This window comes from Syngnathoides biaculeatus, chromosome 7 (assembly GCF_019802595.1).
Source record: "Syngnathoides biaculeatus isolate LvHL_M chromosome 7, ASM1980259v1, whole genome shotgun sequence".
Lineage (NCBI taxonomy): Eukaryota > Metazoa > Chordata > Actinopteri > Syngnathiformes > Syngnathidae > Syngnathoides > Syngnathoides biaculeatus.
The window spans coordinates 4,275,382-4,292,249 of record NC_084646.1 but is presented as its reverse complement, the minus strand read 5'-3'; the positions used below and the strand labels follow the sequence as shown (position 1 = coordinate 4,292,249).

General features: G+C 40.2%; 1 protein-coding gene across 1 annotated transcript in view; it reads left to right on the top strand.

The window, feature by feature from the left end:
- The window catches only part of faf1 (Fas (TNFRSF6) associated factor 1), a 74,946-nt gene that overhangs the window by 32,706 nt on the left and 25,372 nt on the right, over nucleotides 1-16,868 (top strand). The window contains exons 9-15 of the mRNA XM_061824194.1: nucleotides 5,011-5,106; nucleotides 5,260-5,383; nucleotides 5,512-5,575; nucleotides 5,674-5,755; nucleotides 12,051-12,205; nucleotides 16,177-16,313; nucleotides 16,381-16,469. Of these exons, the coding sequence (XP_061680178.1) occupies nucleotides 5,011-5,106; nucleotides 5,260-5,383; nucleotides 5,512-5,575; nucleotides 5,674-5,755; nucleotides 12,051-12,205; nucleotides 16,177-16,313; nucleotides 16,381-16,469 (747 nt within the window). The remainder of the gene's footprint in view (nucleotides 1-5,010; nucleotides 5,107-5,259; nucleotides 5,384-5,511; nucleotides 5,576-5,673; nucleotides 5,756-12,050; nucleotides 12,206-16,176; nucleotides 16,314-16,380; nucleotides 16,470-16,868) is intronic.

The window sequence follows — 16,868 nt, the reverse complement described above, 5'->3', positions numbered from 1 at the left end:
TCAAAGCGAGGAAGAGGATTGAGAGGCTCTCCTCTTCCAATTTTTCTCCTCTCCTCCTTGCATCAATGTCAGGCCCCAAAGCCTGCAGGCTGTTTTTGACAAGGGAAGTGATCAACTTTATTTATACACTTAATAAGGCCCTCAAACTAAAGCCTCTCATTGAGAGCTGTGTGAGTAAAGGGTTTATGGAGATTCTCTTGACGGCCGCTGTTAAGATTCACACGTGTGATTGCCACTCGATGGGGACCCTTCTCCTCATATCCTTAAGGCTCAGACCATTTATGTGTTTTTCCGGCTCAACACCTACATATCTTGCCCCCACTTCTATTGCACCTCTCAAATCAGACTTGTGGCTCGAGATATCCTCTCAGACCCTGATTATTTTGTCCTCTTATTCATTAAAAGGTTTATTGACTGATTTTTGGCAAGTTGTTTTCCACCACTTTCCACTTTGGGAAATATGAATTGCATGTTTCGCGCCTAGGTCCAGATTGCGAACCAAGGTGGAGTTATGTTACATGAGCAAATGTGAGCCAATCCAGTTAAGTGTTCTTCGTTGGTGTTCCGAGGGTGTGCCGCTTACACTCTCGTACACTCACTACTAATTGGTAATACACGAGAAACACAATCTGTTTCGTCTTTTATTGGTCATGTAGTCGATGGGAGTTTCTATTTTTATTGTTCAAACATTTAAGACCGCACACGTGAACCTTTTTACTTGTTTTGTTAATACTCTGCGTATATTAGAGTTGATAATCAATGTTCTGAGATTAATATGTTTGCACTGGTCATAATAAAACATACTTGAGTAGCAAACACATCCACTCTTTCAAAGGGTTTACATTGGACATACAGTTAAAGCCAGACGTTTTTACATACACTGCAAAAACACACATTTCATTTTTTGTCTCACTGAAGTCAATTTAAACTAAACCTCCCCTGTTTCAGGTCAGGCAGAATTATCATACTTATTTTGTTAAATGCTACAATAATGAGAGAATTTCATAGAGAATTTTATATTTTTATTGAGGTCAAAGGTTTACGTACAGAAAAAGTACTATGGTTTTTAAGAACATGGGAAAGCCCAGTTGATGTGGTCATGGTTTTGGAAGCTCCTGATAGGTCAACTGAAAACATGGCAGTCAATTGACAGCACACCTGAGGATAGATTTAAGTCCACACCTGAAACAACAACTGTTGTGAGTCGGTGGGAAGGATACTTCGTAGACCTCCTCAATTTCACCGACACCCTTTCACATGAGAAAGCAGAGTCGGGGGTCTCAGAGCTGGGCTCTTTGCAACATTGCATGGACTTCGGGGGCAGTGTCTATGGATTGGCAGACTTTGTTGGTGGTCCACCTTTTTAAAAAGGGTGTTCCTCATACTCCTCAGGCTGCCTGGTAAGGTATATTCAGGGATGCTGGAGAGGAGGATCCAAGGAAAAGTTGAATCCCAGATTCAGGAGGAGCAATCTGGTTTTCGTACTGGCTATGGAACAGTGGACAAGCTCTTCACCCTTAGCAGGGTCCTCAAGGGTACATGGGAGTTCGCCCAACCAGTCTCCGTGTGTTATGTGGACTTGAAGGCATTCGACCATGTCCCTCGGAGAGGCTTGTAGCGGGTATGGGATACCAAACCCCCTCTGTTTGGTCCCTGTAGGTCTGGTGTCAGCGTTTGGTCCGTATTGCTGGTAGTAAGTTGCAGTCGTTACTGGTGAACGTTGGACTCTGCCAAGGCTACCCTTTGTCACCGATTACATTCATAACTTTCTGGACAGAATTTATAGGTTCAGCCCGGGTGTTGAGGCTGTCCGGTCTGGCGGCCTCAGGATTGCGTCTCTGCTTTTTGCGGCTGATGTGATTCTGTTGGCTTCATTGGGCTGTGATCTCCAATTCCCTCTGGAGCAGCTCGCTTCTGAGTGTCAAGTGGCTGGGATGAGAATCAGCACCTCAAAATCTGAGACCAAGGTCCTCAGTCAGAAAAGGGTGGCGTGCGCTCTCCAGGTTGCCACCTGCGGTCACGAGCTGATCACGAATCAGTCGGTTTTCAGAGAGGACTATTGCAACTGTAGAACACTTACTGTTGACAGACTGGAAAAAATGGAATTTGGACAATTTTAAGTGAATGACTGTTGTTATCAAAATAGTTTATGAAACTAACATCCCTATCATTTTAACAACCAATTTTTTTAAACACCACTACGGTTTTCATTCTACTTTCCCAAACATTTTGTGCGCACTGCAAACTTATCTTTGAAAGGTTTCCTAAAATCGTGTAGTGTAGTGTATGCAGTCACAAGAAACTGTATCAAGGTATGTTATTTTCCGTCTACAACACAAAACAAACCAAAGGTTTGATGTGGCTGACACGGTCGAGCGGTCATTGTGGGTTCCCTTCTCCCATAGAAGTGTAGGCCTGCATGAACAACTTTTTTTGGGAAGGGGACACAAACTCCCTGTGGTTTGTGCAGGCCTTTTCAGACCCAATTGGCATTGCATGTAATCGTGTCCTGATTCAACCACGTCCAGCTGCTCTGTGTGTATCCAAGCTGATCACAGCACCTCTGCAGGGGACGAGCAACTCCTCTGCCCCTTTTCTCCTCCTAACCCAGCCTACGTGCCCTGACTCAGTCTTATTGTTTAGAAATTCACTCTCCCAGAAAAAAAACCTCTGCATCTGGGCTTTTTCTATTCACTTTCTCTTTACAATTAGCACGTCAGTGAATATAGTGTTGTATCGTTTGGACAATGGTATCATTCAGGCTGGAAGAGATTGCAAGATAGTACTGCCAGTAATGCCTTTAATGGGTTTTGTTGACGGCAATTAAGATGTTATCTTGTTGAGGAAATATTGACTCAGATTTTTTTCTATCGTCGTGTGTCCCCACATTGTTATATGATGGCAATTAATCTCAGATCACATCGCATTTTAAAAGCAGGTGTCTTCGGTTTCATTCTGCTTTGTACGGCTCGTATTGTTGATATCCCTCGGGCCCAAAACCTGCAGATACCATTTGTAATGAGTCCCCACTGCATTGTGACATTTTCAGTCCTGACTTTGGACTTGGTAGCTCGTTAGGCTGTAGTTTTCAGTAAAAAGGGACCTTGAGTTTTTCTTACCTTTTGTACTTCATCTGCTTTTTACAGACATTTCCTCATTTGTCTTTTAAGTTCACATTAAATTTACAGAACAAGTACATACAGTGGTGGGAAAGTTTTTGCCCCTTTCCTAATTTTTTTTTTTTTTTGCATGTTTGCCACAGTTAAATGACTCCCATAATTAAACAATTTTAAATATTAGGCAATGGCAAGTAAATACGAAATGCAGTTTTTAAATGTTTTTTTGTGTTTTATTTTTAAGGGAGAAAAAAATCCAAACCTGTGTGGCCCTGTGAGAAAAAGTGATTGCCCCTTAAACCTAAAAACTTGTTGGGCCATCCTTAGCTGAAACATCCACAATGAAGTGTTTGCCATAGCTTGCGGTGAGTCTCTTAAAGCACTGGGGGGGAATTTTGGCAGACTCATCCTTGTAGAATTGTTTTGATTCAGCCACATTGGATGGTTTTCGAGCATGAACCACCTTTTTAAGGTCATGCCACAGCTCACAGCTTACCAATAGGAGTCAGATCAGGACATTGACGAGGCCACTCCGAAGTCTGCATTTTGAGGTTATTTCAGCATTCTGAGGTGGATTTGGTGCTGTGTTTTCGATCATTGTCCTGCTCCAGAACTCACGTTTGTTTTAGCTTGTAGTCACAAACTGATGTCGCTGCAGTACTTCAGCATTTCTTAGACAGCAGAATTCATTTTTCCATTTATCACAGCAAGTCTTCCAGGTTCTGAATTAGAAAAACAGCCCCAGACAGTCACACTACCACCACCATATTTTACTGCTTGTATGATGTCCTTTTATGATGATGTCCTGTTACTGGTACGTCAGATGGAATGCGGCACACACCTTCCAAAAAGTTCAAATTTTGTCTTAGCAGACCACTGAGTATTTTCCTTAGTCATGGGATCATCAGGATGTCTTCTGGCAAAGTTGAGATAAGCCTTAATATTCTTTTTGCCCAGAATTTTTTTTTTTTTTTTTTTGTCGGAACTTTTTCATTTTTGCTCTCTTTCTTATGGTAGCGTCATGAACACTGACCTTAACTGAGGCAAGTGAGGCCAATTTTTAGGATGTAGTTGTAGGGTCTTTTATGACCTGTTGGATGAGTCGTCCCTGCACTCCTGTGGTGATTTTGATCAGCTGGCCACTTCTTGGAAGCTTCACCACTGTGCGTTTCTTTTTTCTCCGTTGTGGAAAATGGCTCGACTGTGGTTTGCTGGAGTCCTAAAGCTTTAGAAATCGCCATACAACTTGTCCCATATGGATAGATTAGCATTTCTTTTTCATTTGCTCCTGAATTTTGTTCAGATCTCTACATGATTTCAACCTTTTGTCTCACTTTGCAGGTCTCTACTCTAACATTTGCAGTAGTTGAAGTAGTACTTTTTAAGTTGATCATACAAGCACATGATTTGGTTGCACCATTTTTTGAGCTCACCGCCAATCACCAGTAGCATTGGATTGATAATTTCTCACATCCTTTTCTGGTCACTCTCAGCATCATTGGTTAGATGAATCTCCTCTCTGCATTGCACCAATTTCCCTTGTCCCGCATGGGAGTGGGTGTTTTTATTTGTTTTTGTTATTTTCTAAGTGACAAAGAGCTAGAGGCATCAGAAAAGTCACTCCTGCTCAGTTGGGAACACTGAAGAGACAAGTCATGGCTCTTGCTCGCTTGTACCCATTACACACACATGGGCATAGGACTGCTCTTAAAATTTATGCACCACTTTAAAAATTAAAGCAGCAATTTCAAATAAAATATAAGTTTGTTTTTTTTTACATCATAGAGGTGGCTAGGACTGGTCAAAGACTGCGGTTTGCCCAGATATGACTTCAGGACCTTATTTATCTTAAGCCTGGTGTAAGTTGTCAATGGCTTGTTATTTACTGTCTTAGATGACGCTAGCTGCCTCTGGGATCAACTATCCCTGCCATCACCTCACCGTTTGTCGAAGGTCCTCACCAGCCAATGTCCAGGAGCCTGCTGAAGAGGTATTTAGATTCACATAAACAAATGCAGTCATGGGCGCTATGTTTTGCCTTATTCTCTCTTTTGTGCTGTGTATACATACAGTACAGAATGAGAATAAGGTCAATTGATGCATCTGAAATTGGCTTTTTAGAATGAATTATTTTCATTAACAGTGTGCAGATGTCCACATGATCAGTGACAGCGAGGGGGATGATTTTGAGGACACGTCAGAGTATAGTGTGGATGATTCAGAGATGTTTGGAACAGGCTCCTCCAGCAGTCGGAAAACGCCTATGAGTATGTACGACCAACCATTGTTAAAACCGTTTAATTCTGTTGCTACTAGTGACAGATTGAGCTATTGTGTTAAAACCTTGATAGGACATCCAGTCGGGCTGACTGTTCAATCCATTTTGCCCTAACAGTGCCAGAGAATAGTGAGAATGAAGCTGATGCCTTACTGCACTTTACTGCTGAATTTTCTTCAAGGTGAGCTCAGCAAATGTTCTTTACCATGTGAACCAAATGGACTTCAAAACTGAGCATTTAAAATATGTTTGTGTGCTATGTGTGTGTTTTTTCTGTAGGTATGGAGAAAACCACCCAATGTTCTTTATTGGATCTTTGGAGGCAGCATCTCAAGAGGCCTTCTATGGCAAAGCCAGAGAAGTAAGTCTAGATTTTTCCTTGAGAGAGTTCATAATTTGGTTAGCTAGTTCAAGTCCAATTATAGTTACTTATGCATTGTTAGTGACTTTCCCTAAATAGAGAAATAATTGAATACTTTGTATTCAATAATAGTTTTTTCTACAGTGGTACCTCTACTTATAAAATCAATCCGTTCCGGAACTCGTTTCGTAACATGAATTTTTCATATGTAGAAGCGCCTTTTACATGTAGATAACCTCATGATTGCTTGCCACCATGAGTGCAAGCACTCGCTTCCTAGGATGCAAAACATTTTCTCACCTGCTTCTGAGCGGGATTCTATTAAAACTACATGTACATACATCAAGCAACCCTTAAATGAACATTCTCATGCGAGCACTGGTGACCGCCAACACGTTTTTCACTCTTTTATTCTCATAAACATACGGCATATCCATTATTGTTGTCATCACTAGTGACTAGTCTATCCGGTCGTGTTTGAATTCACAAGATGAAGCCCAGTCATTGTAAAGAACGGGATGCAGTGGAATACAAGATTTGATTGCAGTGGTCTGACAATGTACAATTGTGAAAGACCAGGTTTGTCTTATAGTCTGATCCATGCATTACATTTAGTTTGTCTTAAACATGTTGTCTGTCCCACACCGCCGACATGTTTGTGATTTAAATAACTTCATTAGTGGTCAGTTATTTACAATACTACTTAAAAAGACAAGGCAAACTAGCTTTTGCATTCAAGTATACTGTACACAATGGTGACACATGTTTTTTTGCAGACCCGATCACTGATATCACCTGCAAATTGTGACAAAACAGATCAGCATCAATGCTAATTATGCGCTGATACCAATCAGGCTGATCAGATCAGTGTAAAATCTACACAAAGCACAGTGCCAACACAACAAATGACTTAACCAAGTGGAAAGAGGGGAAGTTCTGAAACTGGCAAAGTCAGTCATGGGACCTCAACCCAATAGAGCATGCATTTTACCTCCTAATGATGGGAAACTAGGAAGCAAACAAGAACTGAACATGGTTGCCATAAAGGACTGGAAATGCATTTCAAATGAAGAATGCAAGAGTCTTGTGAAGTCAGTGGGTCGCAGGCTTGATGCATTTATTAATGTATGTTCCAATACTTTTCCTTACTTGAAAAGTGGGTGGCTTCAAACAAAAGGTGCTCTGTCCCGAGTTATCAAGCATATCTAGATATAAATACATGTAGTAAAAGCAGGAATTATGAACTTTTTTCTCATTTATCTCTAGATCTGGAACCCAAAGATCTTCAGTACAGAAGCACAACAAAGGAATCGACCATGCTTTTCCAATATATTTGGAGGGGCCTACATAATTATTTAGCGTTTTAAGCATCGATGTCAGGTCTAAGTTTATGACACAGAAGTACCAAACCCTGCTGTATTTTAATGTGAACAACAGAAGTACAGTAAACCCACACAATCTATGGTCAGGTTGCAAAGTTGTGAGAGTAGTTTAAAGCGTTACTTCATTTGCTTAACAAATATGTTAGACCATGTGTTTTCAAATTTCACAATGCAGTACATTATATACTAACTTACTTTATCTGCGGACTGTGTCACGTTTGTGGCTTTGTAGCCACACTGATTGTAATTTTACCAAAAGCCATCAAATGTTCAGGTTGACTCCAGAGGTTTATTTTGAGATAGTGTTTTTCAGATTTTGTCCTTCTGCACTTGTACCAACTGACAGCTCGTGTGGATTATTTTTTTTATACTGAGGACATAACGAGATATTAGGCATGTCCAAATCACCCGGTACACAGTGAGCGAGGAAGGAAGGCATGTTTGGTGGGTGGATAAGGAAATAGCCTAGATACAACACTGACATGGGCAGCAAGAGAAACTTGGAGGATTCAGCCAGAGAGAACAGAGATAAAGTTGGTGACTGTGGAGGGTATAGATGAAAAAAATCAGAGGAGAATCTTAGCGTTTCGTCTGCTTCTCAGCTGATCCCTTCTTCTAAGCTTGTGCAATATGGCCACCTTCTCCCCAGTGTTCACCCTCTACTGTACTCGTCACCAAATGGGAGCAAAAACATTTTCACTGTTTTCAGTTGTATTCCTTGGGAATCTGGCCATAGCCTGCCAAATGTGCTGTGGGTAGAGCAGCTTAGGTGAAACTGGATATGTGCAAAGAATTTGGGAAGATAACAGAAGCTTTTTGAGCTGGTCTTTGTTTGTCCTGTTTTGTCACAACCATCTGAGGTGCCAGGGCACAAAACTGTTAGACTGTTTCAGTATGTGTGTGACTGAATCAACACTTTCGCTGTCCGTCTGACCGCCACAAGTCTTTGAAAAGCCACTTCATTTCAATTCAATATATTGAATTAAACTGGAAATATTACAGTGGGCTTATAAACAGAGGAATCAGTTGCACTCTCTCAAAGCCTGGGAGAGCTAATCACTGAGCAAAATACTACATTTTGATGAAGTGTTTCTGAAGGTGGGTGTTTGGTCGAGGCGTATGGCTCTCAAGATGGACTCAATCCACCCTTAATGAAAATGCTTTGGGCCTCTCAGCTGAGCTGAACCCTCTTGGGGATCAGCGGTTAGTCAGAGCGAAGAGAGAGAGGCCACCCATCACTAACCACGATCCTAGCTAAATCCACATCAACGCAGCGGTTAATCACTCCAACCCCTCTCTCCTCTACTCGCCACTCTCCTCCACTGTCTGCCACACACAAAGACACATAAAAATTCATAGCTCGCCGGAGTCTGGAGTTCAGGGATTTATCTTTGCCAAGTATCCGCTTTAGAAGCCGGCAATAGCCTTTCAGAGTCAAGAGGAAAGAACACAACCAGGATGGCATCTGGCATTTTGATGCATGCATATATACATAAGATGTAGAGCTCTTAATCACCAGTGACTCTCTCTCTTGATTCAATAGGTGAACTTGATAGAACTACAGGATACTGAATAATAAATAGGGATCATACTACCTGATTTTTATCCTTCTAACCATCAGATGGAAATAGGTTTTAAAGAAGCATTGGAGTTGTAAGGATGAAATCCAAACCAGCAAGATTAGTAAAGTCCCAAAGATTTAGAGAGATTAAAAGTTGACGATGTTTCCGTTTGTACTACGTAAGATGTTTTGAGCAAACCTCCTGTGTGGCTGATCATTGATCTCAATGTGTTTTCCCACAGTGTCTGCAAGGTCATTAGAGCAGTCATTTGAGCTCTTCATTTTGAAGTGTTTGCTTTTCCAGACTGAGCTGCCGTCTGTATTACAATCACTATCTGGTCTCCTTGGTCATTCCCAGTGCCTCCCTACAGAAGTTCATGGGTCTCAATTTTATTGCCCTGATCGGAGTGTTCTTTAAAAATTTTTTAAGGTTGCGTCATTTGGTTATAAAAACATGCCAAACACCTCCTTGTTATCTGTTTGCATTTTTACACCATCCACATTTTTGAAAAGCTGCAGTTCTTGCCACATGGTAGATTATTATTTAACTCTATATATATTTTGATGTCTGGCAAGTGTCAGTTGTATTAGCAGGATAATCCACTTCAGCCTGTGCTTTTAGATATGTAATGGCCACCTCTCATCATCACCGCACATTATTTTTCAGTAATTGTTGGCCAATTCACAGCTTGTCCAACAAACGTGAATTTAATTTCCACTTTTCTCGGGTAGAACGTTAATAGGCAAAACATGTTTTTCTCCAATTTCTATTTTACTTTCAAGATAGACAAAACATAATTTTATTTTTCACGTGATGTCACTTTAAAAAAAAAACATCTTTCCCACTGAGATACCGCAAAATTAATCAAATATACATGAACAGAAAGTCCAGTATGTGTCTAACTTTTTACAGAACCCAGCAGAGTAGTGTATTACTGCAACTGTGCACACTTACATATGTATGACAATGTCAGTGCTTGCATCTGGTGGTGTGAAATTATTTTAATTATGCTTTCCTATACGTATCTTCGTATTAGATTTATTTGATTTAGCCATTGTCGTTTGTATTTCACTAACAATGTTGGCATAATTTGGTGGTCATTCCCATTTAAATGTAGTTGTACTCTTGTATTTTTAGTTGCAGTATATTTATACAATATACCGCAACTCCATAACTGGTTGGTTGTGGTATTAAATTTCAAAAAGGGATTGTGACTAACAGGTGACCAGTTAAGGGAGTAGTGCGCTTTTCGCCCAAAATTAGCTGGGTTAGGCTCCGGCACTACCGTGACCCTTGTGAGGATAAGCGGCTATGAAAATTGACATAGATTTCTTCATATACCTTTGAATATATTGTAGATGCCACCATGACGATGACCTCAATGATGACGTCATTGAAACATTGCGGCATGCTATCAGAGGAATTCCTAGTGTGCCTTGTACCGTTGTATCATTAAAATTCTGTATTATGTCAGTTAATTCCCTAATGCCATGAATATCTTTAGATAATACCCACGTGGGAGATGGAAAATCTCTGTAAAGCCACAGTGGATGCGCCACTGTATTAAATACACTATTGAAAATCAAGTAAACCTTAGTATTAATAAAATTGCGGACCAGAATTGATTCGGGAAAAACACAATAGAAACGGATCACCATTAAAATGGATTGCATATATCGATAGAAAGTCATGGTTGTGCATTATACATTGGAAAAAGGATTTTCCTGGTTTTTTGGTCGATTTTGGGGGCGCATGTTAAACTTGAGAATTTAATTCCATGAAAAATTAAGGTATTGCAATGCACTTTTTTTAACACTCTGGGCTGTGTGTGTGTTGTTTAAAGGATTATAATTTACCGTAACACCCATGTAAATCTTATTAACATGTCCAACCAGGTCTGTGTACTGCTCAGTTATTAAAGTTGATTCACGGCATATTAATACACAAACATCAGAGGATCCTATGATTTGACCATTGTACGCGCACACATATCGCATTGTGATGACGCTCAAACATTTATTGTGTAGCCCAAGTGTCAAATAGCCAAACTCAAAAATTCTATCAATCCAGAGAAAATGAACCATCAAAACTATAGGTTATACCTGTGGCCAATGCGCATGAAGGCACACACAACAGCAAGCTCAGATTTAGGTGACCAGGTGTGAAGAAAGGCTATGGGGTCACTGTAACTCAGGTTGGACCTAGTAATTTAGGTGAACAGGGATTTGCTCCTCCCCACTAAGACAGGCAGTACAAAAGATCCAACTTAAAAGCGGCATGAGAACAGAGGGGTACAGACAGTTTAACTGAGATGAAGGTGTTCAATTGGTCTAAATGGCCACTTTGATTAGTCTTTACACTCAACGCTAATTGAGCATGCATGTGTGCGAATGGTAGTACTTCACCGGTGGGTGCAGCAGAGTTTGGTTTTGTGTTTGTGTCGGGATGAGAGCGCTTGAGCATGTATCAGGTTGTTTTTTTTTTTCCCTTCATGTTGTAAAATCCAACCCTCCCCTCTCACTCATTCCTCTCTCAAGACTGAATTTGCTTGTCTTCTCAGCATGAGTGTTTAATCTTTTCAGGCCGTTGAATTGGCCCGATGAATGAGTCCCCGGCTCCCTCTCTCTAGGAGACCTGAAGATTATTCTAAAGCTTTAATCGTTGAGCAAACACAGCAGTGCTCTCCCATTTCTATTCCACACAGGCCACAGTATAGCACAACTTCGTCTTTCACTCGCCGTCACATTTAACACCGCGTCTATTTTTTTTTTTTTCTTGCTTTTTGTTGTACGCAGCCTGGATTACTACTCCTGAGAAACTGACCTTCTGACTCTCCCTGTCACACAAAAATTACCCAAATGTTTATTTTCTGTTTGTTCTTTTCATTGCAAGAGATGTGATATGTCATTTAGAGAGCATTATTTCCAACATTGTCCTTTGGAACCTTTTATGCTTGTGGTTGTGTTTGTTTTTTAATTAGATAGTCAGTAGGGAGGATGCTGGGTTTATACCATGTCGTCAATATCTTTGGATTTGGAGCTTCGTCAATATTGTCTGCCCTTGCCGCTACTAACCTGAGTAGGCTGTTGGCATTTGGTGTAAAATAAATAGAGTGGTCTGTCTGTTTTGTTTTCTTCATATCTGTGATGCCTCAGAGATTTATTTACACCACTTTCCACTTGAATTCTGCGTTGTATTTACCAGTTGTGGCCTTGCCTCTGCCTATAGAAGTCATGTATTTTCTTCACCTACTGGCCAATTTATAGTTATGCCACTCAGAGTTTACTACTGATCAATGCAACTACATATGACAAAAATATTCAAACTTTTAACAAATTGTCTTCTCTTTAGCGAAAGCTGCTGGCTATCTACCTCCACAACGACGACAGTGTCCTCAGCAACGTGTTCTGTTCCCAAATGATGTGTGCCGACTCAATTGTCTCCTACCTGAGCCAGAACTTCATCACATGGGCCTGGGACGTTACTAAAGAAGCCAACAAAGCCAGGTAGCAAAGTCAACAACGACGACAGATAGTTTTCTCATCTTTGTGTATCATTCAGTTGTTACTGGGTGATGTAACTGTCATGTTCAGGGTAATGCAGTTAATGCATTTTAATAGATTAACTATTTTAACGTCACATTTTTACATCCTATAGGACCTCTTTGCAAATATATTTTTTCAGTACCTGTACTAGTTTGTTTTTTTTTAAACCGCTTTTCTCATTTTCATTTCGAATATCCCACTTACCCAAGTGTTTTCCCACTCTCCAGAACTCCGAGTTAAGTCTGCCCTCTGGTAGGAGCCGTTTTAGAAAGACCTGACCTCATCCCTCCATTATGTCTTTTAAGGAAATGCCCTCCTTCCTTCATTCTGCGCTCCACTCTCTTCAATTGCCTCCTTTGCTTTTTGCCCCAGCTGAGCCTTTCTATTGCACATTAAAGGCAGGCAACATCTGGAGCTTTTCATGACACCCAGCTAGTCACAGCTTTGCTGCTAACGCATGCATGCACAAATGCATTCTTGGTCACTCTCACAAACACGGCATCTCGGCATTCTCACGCTCTCTGGTTGATCCAAAGTGACTGCCGATTGGCATGAGTCACACGGTTATGTCGTTTGCTTCACTTTATATTCTGTCAAGCAGCACATTTCTCAGGTTAACTATATATGAGTGCCGTTTCGCCAATAGTTTGCAAGTGTAATTTTCACCCATGTAAAAAAAAATATGTGATATGTTACTGTAGTTATGTAGTGTCCTGGCAAGCATTGACAGAACTGGATGAACATGATAAAATTCACATTCGTGTAGCTTCCATGACTGCCCCAAAGATATTACTTCATGATATTCTTGCTTACTAGTATTTTCCTTCCACTTTCTCCAACAGGAGATTGTGCGAAATGGAAAGTACAAACTAGTTTTGTGTACCTAGAAATGACAAGTACAATATTCATTACAAGTAGGATTTCATTGTTTCACCCTCATTGATTTTGTTTTGACTTTCGGCTTGCCCCTTAAGAGGTTGCCACAGCGAGTCACTCGCAAGATTTGTCTGGCAGTGCGGCACTCTATTGCCGTGTTCTTTTGGGAGCTTCATAAACACAGCTCATCTTCCTCTTGCTTGACTTCTCCTCTTGACATCCCATGACCTGAATGGCTAACTTGTCTAGACGGAGAATAAACTGTCTTTTTCAAATCAAAACATGTCCGGAATGAGTGCTTTCAGAAACACTGTGCTTACGACACGGTGAGCTGTTGGACCCATCCACTTCCCATGCCAATTCCAATACAAGTGGTTGGCAAAAATATTCCCTGCAGTGCTACCTACTACTGGAGATAGTTGCCTGAGTCATCAACTGCTCAGTGAAGAACATGGGTTGTCTCTTCAAATCTTAGTTCATCAAGTTGATGGCAATAAATTTAAGGTGACAATGCAAGGAAACATTAACCATCTTAGTTGTCTGGATTTTTCAGTAAGAGGTGGAGATGTGTGACAGATTGGAAGCTGCCAGTCATATTTGTCAATGGAGCTAATACTTAAACTGCATTTGTTTAGTTCAGGTGTCTCCTGTCCTGAAGCTTTTCAATAGCCATGGCTCTGGTGCAGTTTACTCTACGTTCAGCAGTATGTCATTGTGACTCAGTGAAACTGTACTCATACGTTCACATTAGCTTTGCGGTCGGTTGACCTCAGTCATACACTATATGGATGGTATAAGTCCGTCCATCCATCCATTTTCTGAGCTGCTTATTCTCACAGCAGTCACGGGAGTGCTGGAGCCAATCCCAGCTATCATCGGGCAGGAGGCGGGTACACCCTTGAACTGGTTTCCAGCCAGTCGCAGGGAACATAAAGAGAAAAGTCGCTCTCACAATCACACCTCTGGACAATTTAGAGTCTCCAATTAATGTATGTTTTAACCGATGTAGGGAGGAAACAGGAGTGGCCAGAGAAACCCCACACAGCCATCAGATCTAACCAGATGTGCCATTGTGGCACATGCTATAAGTCATATCTTAATAATTTAACTAATTTGTGAATAGTTACATTAACTCTTTGTTCTTACCTAGACATTTTGTACAATTCTCTTTTTCAGTTTCACAAGGCTCTTTTCTGCTTCAGTATGACAGTGCCCTAGTGATTAACAGCATGATTGGGTGTGCTTTTTTTTTTGTGGAAGTACAAGAGATCCCTGACCTCACCCATGTCTAAAATATAACAAGATAAAGTCACACCCTGAAACCGTATAGTAATCATAGCTGTAAAAGAGGAGACACACTTTTTCTCCATTTTCACTTCCTCTAAGCGTACCCTTACCCGGTATTTCCAGAAATACTATGCATCAGTCTTCTGTATTTTGATAATGATTTTTCAAAGTCTTGACTTTGAGATGGCTGACTAAAACAGGTTTGCTTGTGTATTTGATGGGCCCGATTTTAGATTGAATTACCCTTCGAGTTAGTGTCTATTGTCCACTAATCTTTGATTACAGGTTAGAGTTTCTCCACAGGCTATTGTTATGAACTGCCTGGGCTGTGGTCTATCCATGGATAAGTATCAGGGCAAAATGATCAGTAGAATTTAGGGTACCCAACTTCTTCACCAAATCCAGGTCAATCAGAGTTCAGCAATTATCCCCATCCCCTATTTATCTAAATTAAAAAAAGTGGTTCTTTCTGTCTAGTTTTTGTACTGTTTCCCTGTTTTAAGCACTAATATAGTTTAATAAAATAAACATATTAAATAATTATGACAGTATTAATTGAAACAGGTATCGTCAAAATAGAAAATCATTTGAGTCATTTATTCTCAATTTTTTTTTCATGTGAAAAAGGGTCAGAAAGCATAAAATTCTTCCCTCAGCTCATTTTAGTTGAATCTTGTTCCAAGTAAATGAGTTTTTTTCCATGTAATGAAATTGTTTTTAAAAAAATCTAGTTTACAACCATATTTACACAATGCATGGGTACAATCTGTACATGTACTAGGACTTGTTGTGTAGCACTATTTAACAATATAACTCCCTGGTTTGACTTTTTTTTTTTCATGTGCTTCAGCCCCTCCCAGACGGCATCCTTCAACTTCATCACCCTCTTCTGACCCGTTGTCTCGCCTTCCATTCCATTACTTGCCTTTATTTTACCAGCCAGTTATTAAAGTAGATCTTATTAAAAGGCAGGAGGAAATAAGTAATCTATATTTGCATTCAGTCTATAGCAATTCATTAATATTATGACATTTAGAGGGAGCTCGCTGGGCTCGGCCTGCCTGCTACCCTTTTCCCTGCTTGAAATGTTAATTTAAAAACTTCCCTCTTTGTAATGGAATAAGAAATCCTCTTCTTACCCTATCAATTCTGGGAGTCTGGCGAGGCATACTAATTCACCCAATTGAGGTAGCGTGTCACTTTGATGGAATAAGAAAAAGCAGAATTGATTTTAAAGTTCTTAATGCCACCAGTTGTATGCATTTCTCTCTTATATGGAGCCAGAAAGCGGAACTGAGCATATTCACACATTTTTTGTGTGCCTGTTTATACTGGTAACTTTTATTTATATGAATCATAATGTATAATTGTGTTTATTGTGAGAACAAATGATTGCAAATAATGTAAAACAGTGATTTTTTTTCTTTTCAACCTTTATGGACCCAAGCTACATAGTTTAAAATTGAAAATCTCACGGCACACCAACAAACATAAAAGGGACAACAAGTGGATATATTAGTTATGTCTATGCCATCTAATAGACCATTCAGTTGTTCTTTCTGTCACTATGCGTCACTCCCATAAATGGAGAAACAAAGATACATTATTTATTGCAAATTTTCAATTATCTTTTTTTTTTTAAGCAATTAAGTACAATTTGACCTGACACCTGAATAGCCCTCGTGCCACTCTAATGTGCCCCAGCATGGTGGTTGGGAATCACTGACGTAAACAATGTATTGACACTTGTCTTTGTGTCTTTTTTTTAGGCTTCTTACCATTTGCACAAGACATTTTGGCAGCGTGGTGACACAGACTATACGGACATACAAAACAGACCAGTTCCCTCTGCTTCTTATAGTCATGGGAAAACGTACCTCCAATGAAGTTCTAAATGTTATTCAAGGTAAATATTGTCACAGTTTTGTATGAATTGCAAGAAAAGCTACTAAAATTCCTTTTCCAACTCTCAGGTAATAAAACAGTGGATGAGCTAATGATGAGGTTAATGGGAGCAATGGAAATCTTCACAGCACAGCAGCAAGATGACATTAAAGATGAGGTAAGGGAGTGTGCTCTGGAAGCCTGTGGCATCTTTGGAGGTTGAAATGTGAAAGTTTTTTTTTTTTTTTAACTTGTCCTGTTCAGCTGCATGGCCTTGTAGAATTGTAAATCTGTACGCCTACTGTACTGTTAACAATTTTGCTGAGCAATAGGAGAGTTTGAAATACTCCCTCTGCTTATATTTTTCATTTTTTTTAATTATTATGATTTTTATTGAAAATGTAGCCAGACAGAAAAGGTGTGTGAGGGGACAGTGAACAAGGGAAATAGGTGTGCGAACCATAGCAGAACAATAGTTAGCCAGTCTAGATATTTGAGCGCAAGTAACGTTTCAACTGTAAAATTGTTTTCTTATTTGTGAATGGGGGCAGGTTCGTGGGGGGGGGGGTGTCAATGA